General features: G+C 45.3%; 1 protein-coding gene across 1 annotated transcript in view; it reads left to right on the plus strand.

Annotated features, from left to right (window-relative positions):
• Window positions 1-24,429, plus strand: part of LOC123379085 — a 109,954-nt gene that overhangs the window by 1,757 nt on the left and 83,768 nt on the right. Inside the window, exons 2-4 of the mRNA XM_045033609.1 lie at window positions 126-194; window positions 3,128-3,400; window positions 8,038-8,112. Of these exons, the coding sequence (XP_044889544.1) occupies window positions 126-194; window positions 3,128-3,400; window positions 8,038-8,112 (417 nt within the window). The remainder of the gene's footprint in view (window positions 1-125; window positions 195-3,127; window positions 3,401-8,037; window positions 8,113-24,429) is intronic.

Below are 24,429 nucleotides of genomic sequence, written 5' to 3' on the forward strand. Positions count from 1 at the left end.
TGTATACAGAGATAGGAAAGAAAATGAAGTCTTTCCCTTGAAATAGCCAAAAATGGTATTTATTATTAATAGTTGGGATGCATAAAACATGTGATTTCACAACCAGACATACTTGCTGCTTGTAGGACTGCGATCGTTTGTACTCTACGAACGAGAAATCTTATTTGACATAAGTCCCACGGAGAAAGAAAAAGGTATAGCATGGAGTTGTATCACTGTATTACTGAATATTCCTAGTATATATGGTAGCTGTGAGAACGAAATCTTGCACATCTGATGATTGGAAGAAATTCCCCTAGACTAGCGTTTGGTGCTACACAATGCAAACTGTGTTTCTCCCCACTACCCACGTGCTTCCCGGTGGCCAGGTTCCATAGGACACTCTTCAATCTGCTACGATCTTTGGCCCTGCTCCTTGTGCCACAGCGCCCAGTGAGTCGGCACCATGAGCAGTAGGAAGATTCCTGGCAGCTGTTACCACCCTGAGAGGGCCAGCATAAATGATTATACGCAAAAGTGACTGCCCACCACCTAAATACAGCCCGCGAAACACAAACACACTTACATGCCCGACTTCACTTCCCCTGTGCCAAATCCCACAAGAGCCCCTGGTCACTTCAGGGCCACCCTACACCAGGGGAAACATGACAGAGGGAAAAGCGGAGTGGGAGGAGACAGCGTTCTTAACCAAGTGGGTGGAAATAGCTTGCTTTTTTTTTAATTTTATTTTTTTAATATGAAATTTATTGTCAGATTGGTTTCCATACAACACCCAGTGCTCATCCCAACAGGTGCCCTCCTCAATGCCCATCACCCACCCCCCCATCAACCCTCAGTTTATTCTCAGTTTTTAAGAGTCTCTTATGGTTTGGCTCCCTCCCTCTCTAACTTTTTTTTTTCCTTCCCCTCCCCCATGGTCTTCTGGTAAGTTTCTCAGGATCCCCATAAGAGTGAAAACATATGGTATCTGTCTTTCTCTGTATGACTTATTTCACTTAGCATAACACCCTCCAGTTCCATCCACGTTGCTACAAAAGGCCATGTTTCATTCTTTCTCATTGCCAAGTAGTATTCCATTGTATATATAAACCACATCTTCTTTATCCATTCGTCAGTTGATGGACATTTAGGCTCTTTCCATAATTTGGCTATTATTGAAAGTGCTGCTATAAACATTGGGGTGCAAGTGCCCCTATGCATCAACACTCCTGTGTCCCTTGGGTAAATTCCTAGCAGCGCTATTGCTGGGTCATAGGGTACATCTATTTTTAATTTTTTGAGGAACCTCCACACTGTTTTCCAGAGCGGCTGCATCAGTTTGCATTCCCACCAACAGTGCAAGAGGGTTTCTGTTTCTCTACATCCTCTCCAGCATCTATAGTCTCCTGATTTGTTCATTTTAGCCATTCTGACTGGCGTGAAGTGGTATCTGATTGTGGTTTTGATTTGTATTTCCCTGATGAGGAGTGACATTGAGCATCTTTTCATGTGCCTGTTGGCCATCTGGATGTCTTCTTTAAAGAAGTGTCTATTCATGTTTTCTGCCCATTTCTTCACTGAATTATTTGTTTTTCAGGTGTGGAGTTTGGTGAGTTCTTTGTAGATTTTGGATACTAGCCCTTTGTCTGATATGTCATTTGCAAATATCTTTTCCCATTCCATTAGTTGCCTTTTAGTTTTGTTAATTGTTTCCTTTGCAGTGCATAAGCTTTTTATCTTCATGAGGTTCCAATAGTTCATTTTTGCTTTTAATTCCCTTGCCTTTGGAGATGTGTCGAGTAATAAATTGCTGCGGCTGAGGTCAGAGAGGTTTTTTCCTGCTTTCTCCTCTAGGGTTTTGATGGTTTCCTGTCACACATTCAGGTCCTCCATCCATTTTGAGTTTATTTTTGTGAATGGTGTAAGAAAGTGGTCTAGTTTCGTTCTTCTGCATGTTGCTGTCCAGTTCTCCCAGCACCATTTGTTAGACTGTCCTTTTCCATTGGCTATTCTTTCCTGCTTTGTCAAAGATTAGTTGGCCATAACTTTTGTGGGTCCAATTCTGGAGTCTATTCTATTCCACTGGTCTATGTGTCTGTTTTTGTGTCAATGCCATGCTGTCTTGATGATTACAGCTTTGTAGATGACGCTAAAGTCTGGGATTGTGGTGCCTCCCGCTTTGGTCTTCTTCTTCAATATTACTTTGGCTCTTCGGGGTCTTTTGTGGTTCCATACAAATTTTAGGATTGCTTATTCTAGCTTCAAGAAGAATGCCAGTGCAATTTTGATTGGGATTGTATTGAAGGTGTAGATTGCTTTGGGTAGTATTGACATTTTAACAATATTTATTCTTCTAATCCAATAGTTTGCTTTTGCAAAGTTTACAAAAACATGTTGCCATGGGAACACACCGCTAGGGCCCCTCTCAGAACTTGTGCCAATGGGAGGCCCTAAAATCTGAGCATCTTTTACTTCGTGGTGAGTTTTTCTCTGTCTGTATCTTATTTACTGTTATGTGCTCCCCCTGGCACCACCCCTGGCACATAGTAGTTGCTTTACTAAATACATGCTGAGTGAGGGAAAAGTGTTGCTTGGCCTTATTATTCAGGAGATATTCTTCTCCCCCAGTAGATCTCATTGCCTTAATTTTTTAAATTTGTTTTTATATTTATTTTTGAGAGAGAGAGAGAGAGACAGAGTGCAAATGGGGGAGGAGCAGAGAGAGAGGGAGACACAGAATTCAAAGCAGGCTCCAGGCTCAGAGCTGTCAGCACAGAGCCTGATGTGGGGATCGAACTCACGAACCGTGAGATCATGACCTGAGCCGAAGTCGGACGTTTAACCAGCTGAGCCACCCAGGCGCCCCTCATTGCTTTAATTTAAAGCTGGTGCTCATGGAATGGTTGAGGAGAATTATTGGATGCAGGGGGCAGGGGGAGGGAGAAGAGGACCATTTGGTGGGGTAAGCTTTCCATCCCCTCGTCGCCGGGCAAATAAACCAACGCCAGCACCTCAGCTGCCCTCATTAGCCATCAGCTGCCCTGACTGCCCTCTCCAGGTAATTCTAATTGGCTCCAATCAGGGAGAGCCAGGCCTGGGCTTTATTAACAGTGACAGCAGCCCCACCGTTAGAATTGCAGGTAGAAAGGTCACGTTGGAAACACTGTTTTCAAGCACGGGGTAATTACAGACAGAACTCATTCTGGCTTCTGCAGCTCTGCTGAAGGATCTGTATTTATCCAGCCCTGCCACTGGGGCCTTCCAGTTTCCTGCTTCCATTTTCTTCCACGTTGTGAGGCTGCTGGCCTTAAGGATCCACATTCTTTTTTCTTCGTGACCTTGGGCGCGGGAGCAGAAGCAGTCTGGATTCCCAAAGCGCTGGAGGGGTGTTCGGTGCTGAAGAACTCGTTGAAAATTCCAGGTAAGGAGGGTTGCGCTGCGTTTCTAGACCGAAGGTGGTCACCACAGGCCAGTGGTTTCAGCGAAACTGGTGTATGAGAACCAAGTACGCTTCATACTTTCTTGCAGCCACTTGTCATGCCCAGCTCCTCTGCTGCGCTCTGCTGAAGCCTTCTTGACCCTCAGGCAGTGAGTTACACCCTGTGTGCTCCACGGCTCTTGGTGCATGCCCCTATTACAGGACTCACTGCACTGTGTTTTATTTATTTGCCTAGCCATCTGTCTTTCGAGATGGACCGCCAACTCCTTGAGGGCACTGACCAAATCTTATTCTTATTTATATTATTGGCTTATTCACTAGCACAGAGCCTGGCACTTGGCAATTATCTACCGAGTGACTCTCCAGATGAAGGGGATGGAAGATGTTGGGAATAATAAGATGAACCAATGTGGGCATAAAGTCTTACAGTAGAAATAGCATGCCAAGTGGTGAAGTGTGTGGCCTTTGGAGTCAAACTGGTTTAAATTCCAGCTCTACTACGATGTCAATTAAGGTTAGGTTTCGATTGAAAGGACGGAAAACCCAAAGCAGTGGTGGCTCAAACTGGTTAGGTGTTCATTTCTCTCATTTCTCTTTCATGTCAAAAGTCTCGGGGTGGTCACCTCAAGATGGCTGAATTGATTCAGTTCTGCGGAGTCTCTGGGGACCCAGGCTCCTTCTACCTTGTGGCTCTGCTGTGTACCCTTTGTCATGTCATGGCTCAAGCTGGCACCCCTCCAGCTCTGGCTCTCATAACTACATTCCACCAGCAGGAAGGAGGAAAGGGGAGAAGGCTCACGAGGCCAGGAAGTCGCCTTTGTTTAGATCCTGTTACCCACGAGTTAGTCACATGGACACGCTTCGTTTCAACAGAGTCTGGAAAATGTCTTAATTCCAGAAGGCCATGTGCTCAGCTTGTAATGGGAATCTGTGATTCTGGAAGAAGGAGAAACTAGATTTTAGAGAAAAACAGTCTCTGCTATACTCACTTACTGTGTAACTTTGGGGAAGTGAATTAACCTCTCTGATTCTCAGTTTCCTCCTTCAAGAGTTAAGGGGATGCAAGCAAATACCTTAGCAAAGTGCCCAGCATTTACTAAGTGTTCAGCTAGGACTTGGTGTGGCTAGGCTGGCTGGAGGAGTTGTTCCCAGCAGGGAGCCTGTGCACTCAAGTCAGCCTGCCTGAACCTGAGTCGTAATCAGTACTGTTCACCTGCTCTGTGACCTGGGGTTACTTCACCTTTCTGAGCCTTGGTCTTCTCATCTATAGGATGGGGGTAATAATAACTCTTTCTTCATAGGGTCGTTGTGAGGATTGACATATTTTATGTAAGGTAGTTAGCATAGCACCTAGCAAGAAATATTCTGTCAGTGTTGGGGCTCCTAGGTAGCTCAGTTGGTTGAGTGTCCGACTTCGGCTCAGGTCACAATCTCATGGTTCGTGAGTTCGAGCCCTGCTCCGGGCTCTGTGCCGACAGCTCGAAGCCTGGAGCCTACTTAGGATTCTGTGTTTCCCTCTCTCTCTCTGCCCTTCCCTGCTCTCTCTTTCTGTCTCTCATAAATAAACATTAAAAAAATATTCTGTCAGTGTTGTCTTCTATTATTACTAGTCACAGCAAGCCCTGAGATTGGCCATGAGGAGGATAATGAAGATTTTTAGGATTCTGCCCAAAATGCGACTCATCCCAAGGGGGCAGGACCAATTTTGTAACCAGGAGGCAATAATTAATTTGGCCTACAGTAACTGCATTAGTACGTTTGCATTTTGAATCATCTCCAAATGGAGCTGACTTTAAATGCAACGGGAAGGTTCTCTGCCTTCCTGCTTATTTTCATCTTCCAGAGTGGTCAGCAATTCTCTCATTTACGGGGGGGGGGGGTTCCCAAAGGGGTCAGGCAAGAAGCTCCAGGATGAGGAATCCCAAGAAAAAATTTCTGGTTCCAGCAGGACTGGGGGGCTGTGCTCAGGCTGCATTTGGGCTGGGACTGTGTCCCCTCAGGCAGAAGTTGCAGGGGAGCAGAAAATATGCCAGGATCAGGTCAGACTGCAGCTTGATAAAATGAGCAAAACATGCCATTTTTCTTCTGCTTGGGCTCCTAGGATTAACGGTTAGGTCCCTCAAGGTTCCTATGTGTTTAGTCTCAGAAGACCCAGCACTCGGAGGAGTGGGAAGAATCAAAGGCACAGAGACTCCCAGGAAGCTTGTTGACGGCCCTGTTTCTTGCAAGAGCTGAATTGGGACCCTCTGTGTTCACAGGCTGCTTCCTACCTCAGTGCTAGCTGAAGTAGCTGCCAGGGGTCCCTGCGAGGCCAGAAAGACTGGAGGTGGGGGTGAGGAAATGGATGATCATGGCCCTGCTCTCACCTGGCAGCTCCCAGGGTGCCCTTCGCACTGCTCCAGGGTGACCCCTCCAATGGTTACACGGCTGCGGGGCTCCTCCTGTGTCCCCACCTGTAAATGAAGCTACTGCTTGTTACCGGAAAACTCCCAGCTAGGTGAAGATCTGCTGTTTTTCTGCAGTCTATAAGGGAGTATATCGCTTGAAACAAAAAATTGGAAACCACCTAAATGGCTAAGGGAAGAATGTGCAGATGATGGTTCTGTCCCTTTGAGTAGTGATAACAGGCAGCCTTTTTTTTTTTTTAACAGCGAGCCATTTAATATAATCATGAAAATTATGTGGCGACTTGGAAAATTCCTTACGTTGTAAGGTTAAATGAAAATATGAATTCTTGTCTTTGCCATGAGTGTAATGTAAAAATTATCTGTGCATCTGGGCAAGGGCAGGTGGGAATACCAAAAGAGAAAAAAAATGGGGCGATAAGATCGTGGGTACAATTTCCCCTTTTTAAAATGTATTCTGATAACGATTCCTGCTGTTTGTGCACTATTAAATACAAAAATAGTTTTAAAATCTTGCTTACTGCCCTAATCATATACTCTCATCCCACCCCAAAAAAGGAAAAAGAACCTGAAACACTGGAATTTGTTAGTCTGTCTCCTTTGCTTATTTTGATATCAACTTTTCAATCAATATTCTCAGGAAAAGACATGACTATTTTAGGTTGAAAGCAAACCCCAGATGAACCGGGTTGCCTATTCAATTCTCCTCTCAGTGGGTGGTGACTGATGAAAGCAGCTCCTTAAGGGCCAAATCAATCCCACCCTTTGCAATGCAGCTGGAAACACAGGAACTTCTGAAGTCCAGGATCACCCACAGCACGCTCATCTGATGCAGGCAGGAGAGGTGGGGCCCATTACTGTCCTGCACTGGAACAGAGCTGCTGGCTGGAAAGCTCTTGACACTTTGGATTTGATGAGTAAACAGGAGAAATAAGAAATCATCACTTAACAGTGACCCAGAATTTCAGGAGCCACTTTAATGCCATTTCTGCCACCAACCCATTGTGTAAAGCAGAGGGAATCGCCCAGCCACTCTTCAGATTAAGGGGAACCATTGTATCTGGCCTCTAAATACCGATGGGCAGAGAAACGAATGACAACAAGGGCACTGAGTGCTTTGCAAATAGGAAGCAAGTCTGTTGGAAAGAACATGGGACCTGGAGAAAGGAAGTTTGGGTTCAGGCCAAGGCTCTGCCACTCACTAACACTTCAAGCTAAAAGGATTTTTTAGTTTCCTCATCAATAAAATGAGAATACTCTCTGCTCAACCGGATTGTTGTGAAAATTAAGTGAGCTCCGGTATGAAAAATAGCTTTGTAAATTGTAAAGCATAGGCATTACTTTACTAGGGCTGCCAAAACAAGATACAAGAGACTGGGTGGTTTAAACAACAGAAATTTATTTTCTCATAATTCTGGAAGCTGAAAATCTGAGGTTAAGGGGTCAGATTAAGCACTGATTTCTTCCGAGACCCCTTCTTGGTTTATAGACGGCCACCTTCTGTGTCTTCAAGTGGTTTTTCCATTGTCTGTGTCCTAATCTCCTCCTCTTATAGGGACAGCAGTCCTATTTGGATTAGGACCCATCTTAATGACCTCATTTTAAACCCCATCTTCAAATAGTCGTATTCTGAAGTCCTGGGTTTAGGACTTCACCATATGAATTTTGGGTAGATTCAGCCCATAGCAGCACATATATTTTTCTGGACTTACTCAGCATTTGGTGCCTTGCTGACTGTTTTCCATTATAGCATCAAGATACAGACAAGATACCTGCCAGAAACTCTGAGCTTATTCCCTGCTGCTGAAGGGCTGGAATCTTCCAAGGCTATTCTGCCTCCAGTCTTGTTAGCAAATAAATGACCCGTCTTCCTTTTGGCTTGGAATGCTTTTGTACACCAAAGGAACTGTCAACAGTTAACAGCTACTAACTTGGGAAACAGGTGTGGATGTTTGTATCTGTTTACACGTGTGAGTGTCTTCTGGAACACCCCATCCACATCCTATAAGAAGCTCTCATCAGCTGAAGGATAAACTACCAATAGGGAGGCCCGGTCACCTTTCCTCCAAATTCTTCCCAAAGTATTTACTTTAACTGCTAGAAAAGGGCCTCAACAAACCTCTATCAAGGACATCCTTGGTGCCTGGGCCTGTGGTGGGGAGTGGAATGAATCCAAGCCCTATTTAGTAAACACACACATTGCCTGACCCACAGGGAGGGCACAGAGCCTACAGCATCAGGAGCTGGGAATTCAGGCACTGCAAGCAAAATGGAGAAGGGCCGTTGTCAGTAAGTCAGGCTGTCTGGGCCTGCTACGCTGTTTTGGTTCTTTCGGGATGTGGATGTGCCCAGGCTACCTGCAAGCCAACTCCGGGCGGGGTGGGGTGGGGTGGGGGGGAGCGAAACCCATCCCAACCGTGCAATCACAGCACTCCCGGTCCTAATGGTTCCAAGGTGCGGGGGAAGTGGCGTGGGGGTGGAGAGAGGGTTCAGTACTCTTCCTGGAAACCTGGATTCCAAACGGAGCCCTCCTATTGACCTGAAGTGGAGAACTTTTGTTGTCTTTGCCTGCCCAGCTTACCTCTCGCTTCTCCCGGAAATAAAACCACACTTTGTCTTGGAGGAACCTATTCCAAGGTGGTCAGGTGGAGCTCACCTCCCCTTCCTGTACCTGCCTTCAGCCTGGCCAATGAGAATAGCCCTCTTGTGTTTGACACGGTGATTGGTACAGAGTTAGGCTCGTGACTCAAGCACAGCCAATCAGTCTGCTTCAGGCATTGATACAGAAGCCAGGGGAGAGTTGCTCCGCCTTCCTTCTGGCTACCGAACGGCGTGGATGATTTTGGAGTTGGGTGTAGTCCTCTCCTCCAGGATACAGAGTCACGGAGGAAGTCGTATCTCTGCAGTAAATGAAGCCAATGTGCAAGGAGAAACAGAGCTGAGAGATGGAATGCTAAAGCAGACCTTAAAGACAAATGTTTGTATCCAATGTTTGTATCTCCTATTCTGCTCACACTTTTTAGAGCTGGGTTTCTGTTACTTGCGAAGGGGAGACTCCTGACTGGTGGGGCAGGGTTTGTACCAAGCCTCCTCGGAGACATCAGCCTTTCTCATGCTCAGCCCATCGTGTTTCCCCTTGGCTGGAGCCCCGATTTTTATAAAACTTAACTATGGGCCGAATATGGAGACCAGGTTCACTCCAGGATTATCTCCCCCAGTGACAGTAACAGTTTACATTTGGGTTTGGTTTGTGACTGGGACTCGAGATCCACTGAGGGGAATGGCTTCTCCTCCAATTTTCACTTTCATTTAGGTTTGCAAAATGAGAGCCGGTTCTGACTCCAAGGCCTTAATGAAGCTTTTCTAACTCAATTTTCAGAGGTAATAAGCAGAGGCACCCTTGAACATTTGATCTGCAGGATCCTCTGTTTCCTTTTGCACAAGGTACTTGAATTGTTTCCCCTCTGCTATGTAAGCCCGACAGCTTGGGTTTCTCTCCCTGCTGTGAGACGCATCATGAGGGTTTGGACAAGAGCCTGACGGTTATTCTTCCCTTAATGTTTTTGTTTGTGTTATTGTCAGATTGCACTTCCTTAAAGGTTGCTTCTTGTCCTTTCTTTGGAGCAGATAAAAAAAAAAAACGTGGTTATGTATCTTTTGCCCTATCTGTATAAAAAGGCTTTTATTATTGATGAAGATATACTATTCCAGGAGACTCACCTGCTTCTACAGGTCAAGAGCTGGCACCTTTCTCCAGGCTGTGTTCAGCCTCCAGTCCCACAATGCTGTGAATACAAAGGAATCTTCATTGCAAGTGTTCAGTACACAGGCCTTTACCCACATGCAGCCTCTGGTATGCAGCAAGAAGAGGCCCCCTTTCTGCTTTAGCTTCTGGGATTCTAGCAAGCCCAGAGGAGGAACACCAATGAAAGTGTGTTACTAGATTTCGACTAGTAACCTGTACATCCCACCCTTCTGTTTCTCTTAGATTATGATTTATTGAGGATCTGCTAATGTGCCAGGTACTTTAAGTGCTTGGTATATGTTATCTCAAAAAAAAACCTCAAAAGAATTGTATGGGGTGGGGAGTATTATTCTTATTTTATAATTAACAGACTCAGATGCTGAGGGAATACCTAAAAGAGAGTAAAAGGTTCTTGGGAAAGGGCACCTGGGTGGCTCAGTTGGTTAAGCGTCTGACTCGTGGTTTCAGCTCAGGTCATGATCTCACAGTTTGAGAGTTCGAGCCCTGTGTCGGGCTGTGTGCTGGCAGTGTGGAGCCTGCTTGGGATTCTCTCTCTCCCTCTCTCTCTCTCTGCCCCTCCTGGGTGCTCTCTCTCTCTCTCTCTCTGTCTCAAATAAATTTAAAAAAGAAAGGATCTGGTGAAGCCAGAGGTGGCTCTGGGCTTTTGAGAGTTGGCAGGTGGCCAGCAGGTAGGTGGGAGCTGCTGGGTAGCCTGCAGACCCATAGAAGGGAGAGATCCAGGAAGGTGGCCTGTGTGAGAACCTCCCTGATTCCCAGCTTTCCCTGGAGTGGCAGCTCACCCACAAAGCCAGATGCACTCCCCAGTGGAGTGGCAGTTGAGGGGCTATATCACCTTCCTAAAACACCTGCTTAATGTTAGATTTTGTAGTTCTTGTTGATTGCATTTGTTAATATAATTTTGTGCCCATGTGTCTTATGAGATGTGGGCCTGAGGTACAAAGCTATCATCCAGTCTATTGTAGTAGTTATTCTCAGGCATGACATCACACAAAGCAAAATACTTATAAAATTCTTAATCGGAGCTCCTTGGGCCAGTAAACAGAGGTTACCCTCCTTTCTCAGTCCCATCCATGAGTTAAATTCCTGAGTAGCTCTGAGTTATCAGCATAGCAGTAAAATGTCAGTCAGCTAGAGTGAGATATTATTGCAGTCCCGACTCTTGGATCCTCAAGCAAAAGCCCTTTTTAATTGTTTTGCCAAGTAGAGGGAAGCCAGTATGTAGGACCCAGGCATGGGAGGGCTAGGGAGCGCCACTGATTCTAATTTCTCACCTTTGAGAGTCTTGTAGCCTTACAGAATCTATTGCCTGTTCTCTGCACCTACAGAATTCGTATCAGAGTTAGAAGCAGGAACGGGCAAAGGGAAATATCCAGGATAACACCGTAATCCTGAGCTCACCGGGGAGGTATGCTGGAGGGTGTGGCCAGGGCCCAGGCACAAGCATTTGCCAGTGTAAATATATTTGAGTCAACTCGCCATGATGACTTTTACACGTGGGAGGAAGAGGCACTGCCTTTGCATCCATAAGGATTTGCTTTACCTGGTTTAGACTCTCCAGTTACACTGTGGCAGGAAGAAGGCCAAAGGCAGGCAGAATGCAAAGCAGTGTGGCATGCGTTCTTGACAATCCTACTTGTCTTTTCCCATAGAGTGACAATGTTAGCCTTTCTTTTTGCTTAAGCCCATGGATGTGTCTTGAGAGTCACTTATGGCTCTCTTTTTCCTACATGACACACTTGGCCAGGGATTTGGGCACCTATCTACCCTGGGGCGTTTTCTCATCTTGAGCACCTGGCTGCTGTTTGTCCTCAGTCTTCTTTCTTTCTTCTTTTGTTCTACTTTTAGTTCTCCCCCCAGGGCCCATCAAAGATGGCGGGCAGGCTAGGAAAAGAAGCTCCCTCTGGGCCAGTGTCACCTGTGCTGGGCTGCATGATTTGGTGAACGGATGAGGCCTGTATCTGGGCTCCCATTTTCCCTCTCAACGGGTGTTCTTGTGCAGTGAACACCCTGCACAGCTGAAAGTGGTGGCCTGTTAAGGCTTTCCATTTTCTTCCATCTCCCTAAGCTGCAGAAACCCTTTGCAGAGCAAGGAGAGGTGCAGAATGAATGCATGCATGCAGGTAACATATCTGAATAGGCTGCTGAGTTGAGGGGAGCAGGTAGCCCTGGAGTGAGAGTGTCCTGTACGCCTGGTGGGGGAGGGGAGCAGTCATGGAAGAGGCTGCTTGAGAAGTAAGGGTATGTTTGGCAGGGTGGGCTCCTGGAGCGAGGGTGAGCCCGGGCCTTGGCAGGAATTCAGCATGGGTTTTGAGAGGTCTGGGTGTGATGATTTGGGAATACGGAGGGTGAAGTGATCGGAGGCTACCAATCTGGTCATGAACTGACCAGAGCCAGTGCCTTCGGAGCGGCAGGAGGGAGAGGACAGAAGGGAGAGGAGGGGAGCAGGATCATAACCGGGCATTTCCCAAGGTCTGGGGGATGGATTTTGTCTGTGCCAACTTTATTACAAGTCCTTCCTTCCTGTATTGGGTAAGCCATTACTGAGCTGCTTCTAAATGCCAGGTGCCACGATACAGGGATCATGGAGGAGAACACAACAGTTAGCGTTTGTCTCACAAATGGGGTTGTGGCAGCACAGAGTAGGCGAGGGAGTTCATAGGAGAAGTGAGGGATGGCTCCATGTTCGTGTTTTAAGCGCCCGCACGTAGAAGATTCTTTGCTGAAACATGGAACGCAGGTGCCCCAAACCAAGATGGAAAATACCAAAGAAGCCAGTTTGGTGGCGGTAAGGATGGGAGTTGGATGTTGGACACATTGCATTTGAGGTGGGACCCCAAGGGGATGGCCAGTGGATAGAAATGCCACGAGAAGGGATGCTTTATTCTTCCCAAAGGACTTTCTGCCTACCATGTCCAGTTGTGCCTCCCCGGCACCTACAAGAGCGCCTAGCACACACGAACTGCTTGATGACTATTTGGGCAATGGGTGCGTCACTCAGTTGTGGGGTGGCCCCATGGAAGGCCTCGACTGTGGCCCCACCCCCACCTCCGACCAGAGCCAGCTCCACCGCACGTTAATAAACCGCACCTGTCACATGGTAGGTGCTCAATAGATATTTATATATTTATTATATGCTAAATTATTTATATTTTTAACAATTATTATTTATATTTTAATAAATTAATGATTTATATTAAATATATAAATATATAATTTATCATATATTAATGATAAACAGTAAATGTATTGTTACTAACATTAATATACACTAGATATTATATTAATAATAAGTATCCTATATAAATAGATGATATGCCAAAGATTTCCAGGGGAATCAGGGAATAATCATGACATTGCCAACCAGAGAGTGGAAACAAATGTCTCTTCACTCCTGCCTCCTCTTTCCTTTTCCCTGTGAGAACCCTGACCTCTCCCATGAACTGGGCTTCTCATCGTTGGCCCTGAGCCTGGGTGTCCCAGGGAGCAGGACAGAAGCCCAATGGCGCGCCCAGCAGGGGCTCCTCCAGGTTTTTCTCCGCGGCACTCAGTTCATCCGGAGACCAGAGGTGCACTCAAGCCCAGGCAGCGTCCGGGCCAGAAATAAAGGTCTGGAAACCAAGGGAGTGAGTGAGGAGGCCGAGTGAGATGAGGGGCAGAGGTGCACAGTCTGTGAAGCCGAAGGAGAAGGGGAAACAGAGGAGGCTGTGAAGACGGAGAGCTTGCGTGGCCAGCCTCCCGGGCCATGTGCGTCTGCTCATCACTGCCCTCTCAGCTAGTACCGTAGTATCAGGAACAAAATTGGCAATAGTTTCCGAATGCAGAAAGTTCCTGCAGTCCCCCATCAAAATAGACCTCCTGCTCTAGTAAATTCAAAATAATTTCAGTTCCTAGAACATGCCACGTTCTTTTTGTACCTGTTTTCATCCATTCATCCATGCGCCCATTTATTTCCTCACCGGGCCCGGTTCCAAAGCCATTCTCACGTTTTTGTTGGGGCAGCGTACCACCTCCACGAACCCAAGGTATGTGGATGTGTTTTCAAGTCCCCGCGTGCCCCAGCCAGACTGAAAGCTCCTTGAGGTGGGGACTGAGTTTTGACCTCTGTCTTGCCCTGAAGTCGCCAGCCTGACTCGAAGCTGATCCTGCCGGAGACATAACGGTTACAGGCCTGCACCAGCTCCTCAGACGTTCCCTTTCGTCCTAGGATCCTGATACGTTTGTAGACCACTTACCAGCCAGGTGGGCGGCTACAGAAGAGACACCAGGGCACAGAGGCAAAGATCAGGAACAAAGGGCAAAGTAATGGCTCCATGCAAACCCTACAGGGAATTTAAAAGGATACAAGAAAAGGGTTCAGGGAAGACGGGTCTAATGGTTATGCAACCGAGCCCAGGATTCCCATTTGGATGCTGCCTTTTAAAGGACTAACTTTACTATGGGCAACTTCCCAACAAATACAATTTCAGGGGCTTCACAGAGAAGAAGTTCCTTCCCTCCCCTGTCCCTATCCCTTCTCTCAGGTTTTGTAACCCATTGCCTCCAAAGACTTCACAGTTATCAATTCATTTCTTATGCATAAGGCTTTTTGGCTCCTGGAAAATATGACTATCTCTAGGAGGGATACAGTCCAGGCCTTATCTTCTGCTAGCTAGGGCAGCTTTACAAGAAGAAAAAAAGAGCAAGCCACTGGCAGGATGTTGAGAGAAGAGAAAAGATGGGGGCTGGAAGGGACAGAAGTCCCAAAGAGCAAAGATGGCCAGGAATTTGGGGATTTCAGAAAAGCCAATGTTCTGTCCATGATTCTGGGGGAGGCTGGCTGAGAGCTGCTGCCACGTGCTCTGGGGGCTTTTTGGCATTTACTTTGCCTGTTGGTCAGTCTACCATCCGTAAAGCCATGGATGTTTTACCCAGTCAGGAAGGACTGGGTCAGAGAGCCTCAGGGGCCGTGGACAATTAGATGGACCCAGATGAAAGATGATCTTCTCAGAATGATGTTTTCAAGTGTATAAAATGAAATAAGATAACCAAGGGAACCAATTAGATCAAAACTAAACACCTGTCACTCCAGGGATGTAGGTCAAGCTCAAAGCTGGGCTCACCCTAGGCCATTGGGCAGATAGGAGAGTGCACAGGCTTTAGGATAAGGTGAAGTCAGACCTGGCCCTGCTCCTCACTCCTGTGTGGCCTCGGACGTTTATTGCACTCTCTGAACCATAGCTTGCCCACTTGTAAAGTGAGGATCATCATACTGAGCCCAGAGGGTGGCTAAGAGAATGTAACAAGCCTAATGCAGGCTCTGGGGTGCAATAAATGCTCAGAGACAGCTGTCCCCTCCGCCTTCCCTCTTGGCTCCAACTTCTTGTATTTCATTAGTCAGATTTTCCTAGAACATTTCTGAATCTGAACCATTCAGTACTGAAAATCCTCAAGGAGGGGTAAAATGTGTAATGAGGAATTTCTAGGGACATAAAAGTTATATCAGTTTTGTATGTTCATGTAGCTATCAATCAGTTTTAGTGAAAAGCAGGCTTGCATGACGGAGCAGATACCCAGCTTTCTTCTGCTTCTCCAGATTGAATTTGATTAAGAGCAGAACAATGAGTCTGATTTTCCTCCTTGGACACTAAAGAAGACAAACTAGCCAAAAGGAAATTCTGCTGAAACTGTATTTAGTACTTGAGCTCCTGAGGCCTAAGATGGAGTCTTCTGTGTGACCTTGAGAACCCGCGTCCATGCTCACAGCTGGACCCCTGCCCGATGTGGTCATAGCTGGGTCAGCAGCACGGGAGCCCCAAAGGCCAGTCTGGGGCCTGGTCACCAGAGTGGCCGAGCAGCACATGTAAAATTAGAGTGACCCCGGACTTTGATACCAGACACGTGCATGATGCTTGGGGACTCACTGGCACAACTGTTTGTTGTGTGCTGTCGCTGACATTGACCCGGTTCAAGTCAACAAATAGGCATTGAGAGCTCACTGTGTGCTGGGTAGTATTAGACACAGAGGGCAAAGAGGACTACCACATAGTCTCCACCCTACTGAGTCATTAAATGCGATCCAGATCAGGGATTCTTTTTTTTTTAAGTTTATTTATTTATTTTGAGAGAGAATGCATGCACATGTGCTCATGCACAAATGCAGGGAAGGGGTGGAGAGAGAGGGAGAGAGAGAATCCCAAGCAGCCTCCACACTGTTACCATGGAGCCTGACATGGCTCAATGTCACAAACTCATGAGATCGTGACCTGAGCCGAAATCAAGAGTTGGATGCTTAACTGACTGAGCCCCCCAGGCACCCACCCCTAGATCAAGGATTTTTAACCTTTTTGGTGTCTTTGGAAATCAGAGAACGTATGGACCTCTTCTCAGAATGATGTTTTCAAGTGTATAAAATGAAATAAGATAACCAAGGGAACCGATTAGATCAAAATATATGGGGTCTCATGCACACATCGAGGAATGTATTGCTAATATAGGGGGGCAAGAAGGTCATAATGGTGGTGGGTGTCTGGAAACTTTGTGGAGATGTTGAGGGCTTCCAAGACAGAGGTAGGAGGAGAGCATTCCATGCAGAGGGAACGGCATGAGCAAACACTTGGAAACAAAGGAATGCAGATAGGTTAAGGAAACAATCAAGTGAGGCTGGGAAACACTGAGCAACTTACGACTGGCTCCTCTCTCTGCCTCTTAGAGTTCCCGGCCCATAGTGGACCACATTCGCAGTGAATTACCTGTCCCTCTCTCAGTCAGTCCACTGGTAATGGGAAAGTGAGCCTTTAGCGACTATCACTCATCAGTTATCTGCTAAGGAAGTTCAGAAAAGTGAATGGCGCTAAGGACGGCAAGAAAGGCCTGGGAGGAGGGTATCTCACAGCAGCTCCGTTTTGCTCTGGGACAGCCACGCTGGGAGCTCTGATGTGCAGAGATAGAGGCAGCTCACCATCGGTAGCTGACTGCTCCCCCAGATGAAGCTCATTCACCAGCTAGCCACCATTAACTCTGGTTGAAACAAGTTTCAGGAGGAACTGTCAGAAGGGAACGATTTAATTCATTGTTGATTTCATGATACATCAGCCCTGCGTTAGTTATCTTATGTTCTAGGGGAGACCAGAGTCTATCCCCAGATGAGGCTTGTGCCTGGATTGGGGCCATCCCAGAAGCCAGGTGAGCCTGGAATGGCCATAGCCTGGGTGAGAGGGCAGGCCTGCCTGGGCTTATGGAGCTCCCTGGCACAAGTTAGGTCCTAAAGGCAGAAGTCAAGTTTGGTTCAGGCACAATGGCCTGAACAGCAGGAAAGAATGAATTTTTTTAAAGTTTTTTATGTGTGTTTATTTCTGAGAGAGAGAGATGGAGCATGAGCAGGGGAGGAGCCGAGAGAGAGAGGGAGACACAGAAACCAAAGCAGGCTCCAGGCTCTGAGCTGTCAGCATGGAGCCCAACACGGGGCTCAGACTCGTGAACCGAGAGATCATGACCTGAGCCGAAGTCGGACGCTCAACCGACTGAGCCGCCCAGGTGCCCCAGGAAAGGGTGATTTTGAGGTCTGCCAACCGCCGGGCCTTAGACATCAGGCTGATGGGCTGCAACAGATCATGTTTATGAAGCACGTAGGTGGCACCAGGCACTGTGATAAATACTTTCCTTGCGTTCTGTCATTAAGGCCACAATAGCATCAGGCGTGTACAGGTGATACCCCCTTTTTCCAGGTAAGGAAACAGCCTTAGAGAGCTTATGTCAGTGCTCAGGAGCACACAGCTAGTAACTGGTAGAGCCAGCCCGGTGACTGGGCCTCTCTGCCAGTCTTCTGTGGACATGAGGCATAAGCACTGACAAATAATGACATAAGGAACCAAAACACAAAATCTGAGTGTCATTGAAGTTAGCAGCTGCTGGTGGTCAGATTCTGTGGTGAAGGAAGCCAGGGCTCCAGTGGCCTTGGCTGAGACAAAAGATGCACCCTCCCCCCCACTCCAAGCCTGGATATGCCCCACAGTGAGCTGAGCATAGGAAGGGAATGTGGATCCTCAGAGCAGCTGGAAAAATGCGTCTGTCGTCTGCGAACATTCGAGACACCTCCAGGACTACATAGGGAACTTAGATTGTATAAGTTCTCTTTTATAATAGAAGACATATATGCTGGAGAAAGTTCAGGGGCGTAGGGAAAAGGTCATGCGTGGGTGCTTGAGTCACATGGGTGTGATTTCCAGCAAATCTTTTAATTTCTCAGAGCCTGTTGTCTAACCTATAGAATGAGGATGATAATGCTGATTTCACCTCTTGGCTCTAAGGATTAGATCAGGTGACATGAATAAAGCAGTCCAAGAGAGGGCTTGACAAACTGTAGGTGCTCAATAAATACACATTTTTCTCTCTTTTGTCCTTCCGAAGAATTTCTAGAGGCGGTGTAGATTTTTGCAGCTTTATGTAAATTTATGTGAAGTGACATTCAATGAAATCGCTCATCTGTATGATCACTTTAATGCTACCTGCAGCTTCAGTAGAATTGAAATTTAAATCATACATTTCATTTAATGGTACAACTTAGATGGTCGGGAGGGAAAAAAGGGGGAAAAAAAACACCCTGCATTAAGAAGAGAAGATCTTAGCGCTAAAAATAACTATTTGAGGGGTAAAAGAGCTTTTGTTCAATGGACTCTTGTCCTTACAAAAAGAAAGGCCAAATTTTAATCCAAAGATTTAAATTCAAATCAGGTTTTGAAAGAACACCTAACTTCAATGTGGGGTGTGCCCTTTCATTTTAAAATTCTTTTGTCTTACGAGTTTTTCTTACTATTTCTCATGTATCTTATTTTTTTTTAGTTGGTCTTATTATGTGAGAATATTGAAGGTTAAGTGTAATGACTAATATTATAAAGCAGAACCATGGGACAATTCTGGAAAAGTTATTTTGGTCTTTAGATTCAAGTATTTTTTAAAAAGATGCCAATTCGCATGTTTTTAGGTATTTTTTTTCAAACTGATAATGAATTTCATGTATTAAAAATACTAACTTAAAAAAAAAATCAAAAGTATAGCTATAGAACTATAAAGAAGAAAGTAAAAATTATCCCAAGTCCTACTACTGTGATGGAAGGATAGATGACTAAATTTTATTGATTTATAAAAGCATTTTTCATATTGATATTAACCTTATGCGGGTCACATATATTTTCCTAGTTTGTCCTCTTATCATTCAACTTTTTAAGAGTGCATTTCTTTTTGGTGAAGAGATTTAATTTTTATATTGCAAAATCTACCAGTACTTTCTAATCTTAATTTTTTAATGTCATAAAGTTCTTTCCACTCCCAAATTTAAAAGTGCTCACTTATTTTGTACTATTTTCACGGTTTCACTTGTTATGTGAACTTTTAAAATGATATTTCTGGATTTTATTTTGATATAAAAAATGAGGTTTGGAACTGGGCTTACTTTTTCCAAATGGCTAGCCAGTGTTTTTGATCACCATTTATTGAATAATCCATCTTTTCTCTATTGATTCGAAAAAGTGTGAATATTAGAAATGTACTTTATTTCCATATATACTTGCAACCATGTATGATTTTTATGCTCTTGATCTGTCCGTGATCAGACCCATCTAATCTCATTGCTTTAATGACTGGGACCTTTTAAATATCTGGTTAAGTCAGTCTTGTGTACTATTTTTGAAAAAATATATAAAACCAATGTCTTCTATGAACAAGGCACTTTATAAAACAATGTCTTTTAAAATGTTCTATATAGAAAGGAAGAGCATGAAGGAAGGGATGGGAGACGGAGAATGGAAAGGGAGTTAAGAAAAAGGTAGGGAGAAGAGAGAAGAAAAAGAACAGAGAGGGGGGAAAAAGATTTGTTTTTCTGTGATTAAAGCCATGAGTGTTGAAAGGGCTGCCTTTATCGATTCTGTACCAGAATTACCAACTGAAACTGGCTTAATGTAAAATCAAAACAAGGGAAGAAAGACAAATATCCTTTGAGTTGCAACATTATTGTGGAAGAACTGGCACCGTTTCTCCCTGAAAAAAATTGTCCCCTCTGAAAATAAAGGAGGTAAGTTCTATGCAAGAGTGGCAGGGGGGTGGGAAAAAAAAGGATTATACCACAAGAGAGAGTCATTTGGGAGGTCAGTCTCTTCCCAGGAGCCGCATGCCTGAGAATTTCTGGACCAATTCCAGTTTCAATTACTCCTTGGCCAGCCTTGAGGGTTTGGACAGAAAAATCATTCTGCAGTCAACTGGCATGTGGAGCCTCACTGCACCGCAGGGCACACGTGTAGAGCCTCACCCGCAGCAGGACACCACGGAGACCCAAGCTTGCCTAAGTCCTGGAGCTAATTGTGTGTGGCCGGGAGCCCAGGGGTATGGGAACGTCGGCTAAGAGATGCCCATAGTTCTGTCAGCGTGGCCAAACGGAACCGAACCCCGTGTCAGGTCACTCCCTGAACACTGGCTTATCTTCCAGAGTGATGAAGGCTGATCTTTCCTTTCTAACTTATCTCCTTCTAGCTCAAAACTGTGAAAACTGGATGCATTTCCCCACTCTGTGAAATGGAGATTTTGGGGGATAGGTTGGACACAGTTCAGCCTCTGGTTGGGGACATGGTCACGATTTTCTGGCAGTTATTAAGGGGAAGCTGTACTTTGATGGGAAGAACTCTGTGATTTGGGCTCAGAAGACCCGGGTTTGAGGCTCAGCTCCACCATTGGATAGCTGTGACAGTGGACAAGTCATGAATCGTTTCTGTTTCTTTACCAGAGAAAAGGCATTATAGAACCTGTTCTGGGGCACCTGGGTGGCTCAGTCGGTTAAGCATCTGACTCTTGATTTTGGCTCAGGTCATGATCTCACAGTAGTGAGATTGAGCCCCGCATCTGGCTCCATGCTGAGTGTGGAGCCTGCTGGAGATTCTCTCTCTCCCCACTCTGCTCCTCTACCACTCGCACACGCGTGTGCACATGCTCTCTCTTTCTCTCAAAAAATTAAAAAATAAAAAAATAAAAAAAGAACCTGTTCCACCTACTTCATATGCCAGAGAGAGAACCACTCATTCAACTAGTTTATACTGAGTGCCAATTGTGTGCACAGTGGTAGACCCTGGGGGCGGGGGGAGGGGGTGCAACCACTAAATGAGATAGGCAGGGTCTCCGTCCTGTTGGAGATTATAGTGAAGCAGGAAAGATATGTTAAATGAGTGAGCAGAGGTGAATGGAAGAGTAATGACTATGGAAAGTACATTCCACAATGTACTAAGAAAGTGCTAGAAACTATAGAGCTTTACATAAATGAAAAGTGTAATGGAGCGCCTGGGTGGCTCAGTCAGTTGAACATCCAACTTCAGCTCAGGTCATGAGCTCGTGGTCTGTGAGTTCGAGCCCCATGTCCGGCTCTGTGCTGACAGCTCGGAGCCTGGAGCCTGCTTCGGATTCTGTGTCTCCCTCTCTCTCTGCCCCTCCCCCGCTTGTACTCTGTCTCTCAAAAATAAACATTAAAACAAATTTTTTTAAAAAGAAACTTGTGCGGGTGGTAAAAAAGTCTGGAAAAATACACAGCACACTGTTAATTAACAATGATCTATGAAGTGGGATAACAAAGGTCCTCCACTTTCTAAGTTACACATTTATATATTATTTAACCATTTTACAACTAGCCTATATTTGTGCTCATAAAAAATAGAGGCATTAAAAGTTGGGGAAAAATGAATAGTGTTCAAATGTGCTCAAGAATGTGGAAATAATGATTTTGGACTTGAGCTTTCATGCTGCAATTTATCTTTTGTTGTGGTGAGTCAAGGAAGGTAGAGAAGGAAGTATGTTAGCAGCCACCAGGAGCGGACGGCCCCGTAGCTTCAGATCTGCTGGTCTGGAGCAGCACACGAGTGTTCCCCTGGGTCCCATGGATCAGATGACGTGTCCTCTGAGGGCCTCATGGCATTTTCCTGTGGTACTCCTGAGCCAAGACCGGCCAGGTCTGACACCACAGGACTAACAGTGAGCTAATTACAACCAGTAGAGGGGCTGGAAAGGATTGTAGGGGCAAAACACAAATCCAATGGCCATTTCCCCTGGAGAACTGGCATGAACTCAGAGGGCTGGACACAGAGCCTTCTTCCTATTCATTAAGCGTCTTTTCTTCACGGGTAGCAAAGTTCTGCAAGGTCGCCGTGAACAATGCAGGACTCCTTACACCCTGTGTTCCCAGTCAGTGCACGCTGTCCCGTGGTCAGCCTCTGTCAAAGGCATGGAGTTCACAAGCCACAGCTCTTTGTTGCAAAACGAGCGAGCCTGGGCTTACCCCTCCTTCGTTTTCTTTTTCTGGCTCTGAATAGGTCTGTGCGTACATAGCAGATGGCTTTCTGACGAGGCTCGAATTCATCCCGTCTTTGGGGAAAAAACTACAGCAAGAAGGACTGTTATTCCAATCTGATAAGGCTTTCTATTTCCAGCTAGAAAAATGAGTGTCTGTAAGTAGAAGGGGGAAAAAAAAATAATGGGAAAGTGTAAGGAACAAAAGCAGTCCATACTTTACTTGAGAGATGGATTTGGGGAGTTTTCAATTATGTAAATCCTCTGCCTCCACACCCCTGATCTCCTCGTGGCTCAGAAGCCACTGGGAAGGCAGTTGCAAACAGTCAGATATACACCTAAAATATACAACTTCAGGACTGTGTTTACCTCTGAGGAAGGCTGCAGGGGGTCAGAACTGGGAAGGCTTCAACAGTTTCTATAACTTTTTTCCCTTAAATTTTTTTTTCTTTAAAAAATTGCATATAGGGCGCCTGGGTGGCTCAGTGGGGTTAAGTGTTAGATTTCGGCTCAGGTCATGATCTCACCGTTCCCTAGTTCGAGCCCCGCGTTGGGCTCTGTGTCTCCCTGTCTCTCTGCCCCTCCCTAGCTCACTCTCTGTCTCTCTGTCTCTCTCTCTCTCTCAAAAATAAACATTAGAAAAAAAAAAAAGGGTGCCTGGGTGGCTCAGTCAGTTAAGTGACCAACTTCAGCTCAGGTCATGATCTCCCAGTTCATGAGTTTGAGCCCCGTATCAGGCTCTGTGCTGACAGCTCAGAGCTCAGAACTTGGAGCCTGCTTTGGATTCTGTGTCTCCCTCTCTCTTTGCCCCTCCTCCACTCATGCTCAGTCTCTTTTTGTCTCTCAAAAATAAGTGTTAAAAAAAGGTAAAAAAAATTTTTTTAATAATTAAAAAAAAAAAAAAAAAAAGGAGGACTATGGAACCAGTCTGCTGGGGTTAGGATACCAGCTCTTTCCCTTACAAGTTAGTAACCTTAGCAAGTTACTTAACTATTCTGTGCCTCAGTTTTCCCATCTTCAAAATGGGGATAATAATAGCAGATATCTTATGAGGTGGTAGGGAAGATTAAATGAGTTCATTCATTCATTCATTCAACAAGTATTTATTGAGAGCCCACCATGTGCCAGGTACTGTTCTAGGTGCTGGAGTATCTATTAATGATCAGAGCACTTGAAAATCTCTGTCCTCGGGGGCCATATATTCCAGAGAATAAGAAATAAGAAACAAATAATGAAAAATATAGTATGTGAGGAATGAACACTAAGGAGAAAAAAAGCAAAATAGATCGTAATGGTCAGCATTGACATTTTTAGATACAGTAGCTGAAGAGGGTCTCACTGAGAAGGGAGCATCTGAGTAAAGCTCAAAGTTGGAGATTACCACCAAGTCTCAGAAGAACACCTGGCACTTGATAAACGTTAGCTGTTGTTTTTATTATCTGTATTTGAAATATATCTCACTTGTTATGTTAATAATAAAACTCTCGGGGCGCCTGGGTGGCGCAGTCGGTTAAGCATCCGACTTCAGCCAGGTCACGATCTCGAGGTCCGTGAGTTCGAGCCCCGAGTCAGGCTCTGGGCTGATGGCTCGGAGCCTGGAGCCTGTTTCCGATTCTGTGTCTCCCTCTCTCTCTGCCCCTCCCCCGTTCATGCTCTGTCTCTCTCTGTCCCAAAAATAAATAAAAAACGTTGAAAAAAAAATTAAAAAAAAATAATAAAACTCTCTAAATCACCAAGAGGAAGGATATATGGACATATAAAAATGACTGGAGTAAATACCAGAACCTTCACAGCATTTTGGAAATGCTTTGTCGTATTAAGAAACCTTACTACCAGGTGATACTGACCCACAAAGGGGGGAAAAAAAATCAGCCCCAAACCAAATGACTCAAAGGTAATTTATATTTTAAAGAGAGACATAAAAAGAATTCAGTCATCTTCCTTCAAAACTGGGAACAGAAAACTATTGAATATTTAGGACTAGAAATGGACCGCCATTCAATACACAGAACAAAATTGTAAATGGGAGAAGAATTCCATATTATAACCTGGTAGAGAAGAGGGAAAGAATGGTAGAAAAGCTAATGAGGGGGAAAAATGAAAAGGACAATGAAATAGGTATAGAGAGTGAGCAGCAGATATGGACAAGCTGACACATATCCAAAAATAGGCAGAGAAAGAAGATACAAAATGACAGACTCACAAAAAGAGCAAGGAAAAGGCATAGAGCGAATTTCGTGGAGTCTAATCTCTATCTTTTTTGTTTCTGGTGATGTTATCATTAAAAATTAAAATTAGTGCTGTGTTTCTGTGACTTCACATATTAATGGGCACAGTATTGGTGGTGCCTTTTTTTTAAGGGAAGGATAAATGGAATTAAGGGCACAGGAGCCCCTGTCCCTGAGGAAGACTCTGAAGCTTGTTTACTGTTGGGCTTCAAATTATGCTAGAATGTCCTCGGGGACTCCATGTGTGTCTGAAATTAGGAGACGGTGAGCCCAACAGGGACTGCACTCCACCCATGGGCCTCCTCCCCCGAACCC

Source organism: Felis catus, chromosome C1 (genome assembly GCF_018350175.1).
Source record: "Felis catus isolate Fca126 chromosome C1, F.catus_Fca126_mat1.0, whole genome shotgun sequence".
NCBI lineage: Eukaryota > Metazoa > Chordata > Mammalia > Carnivora > Felidae > Felis > Felis catus.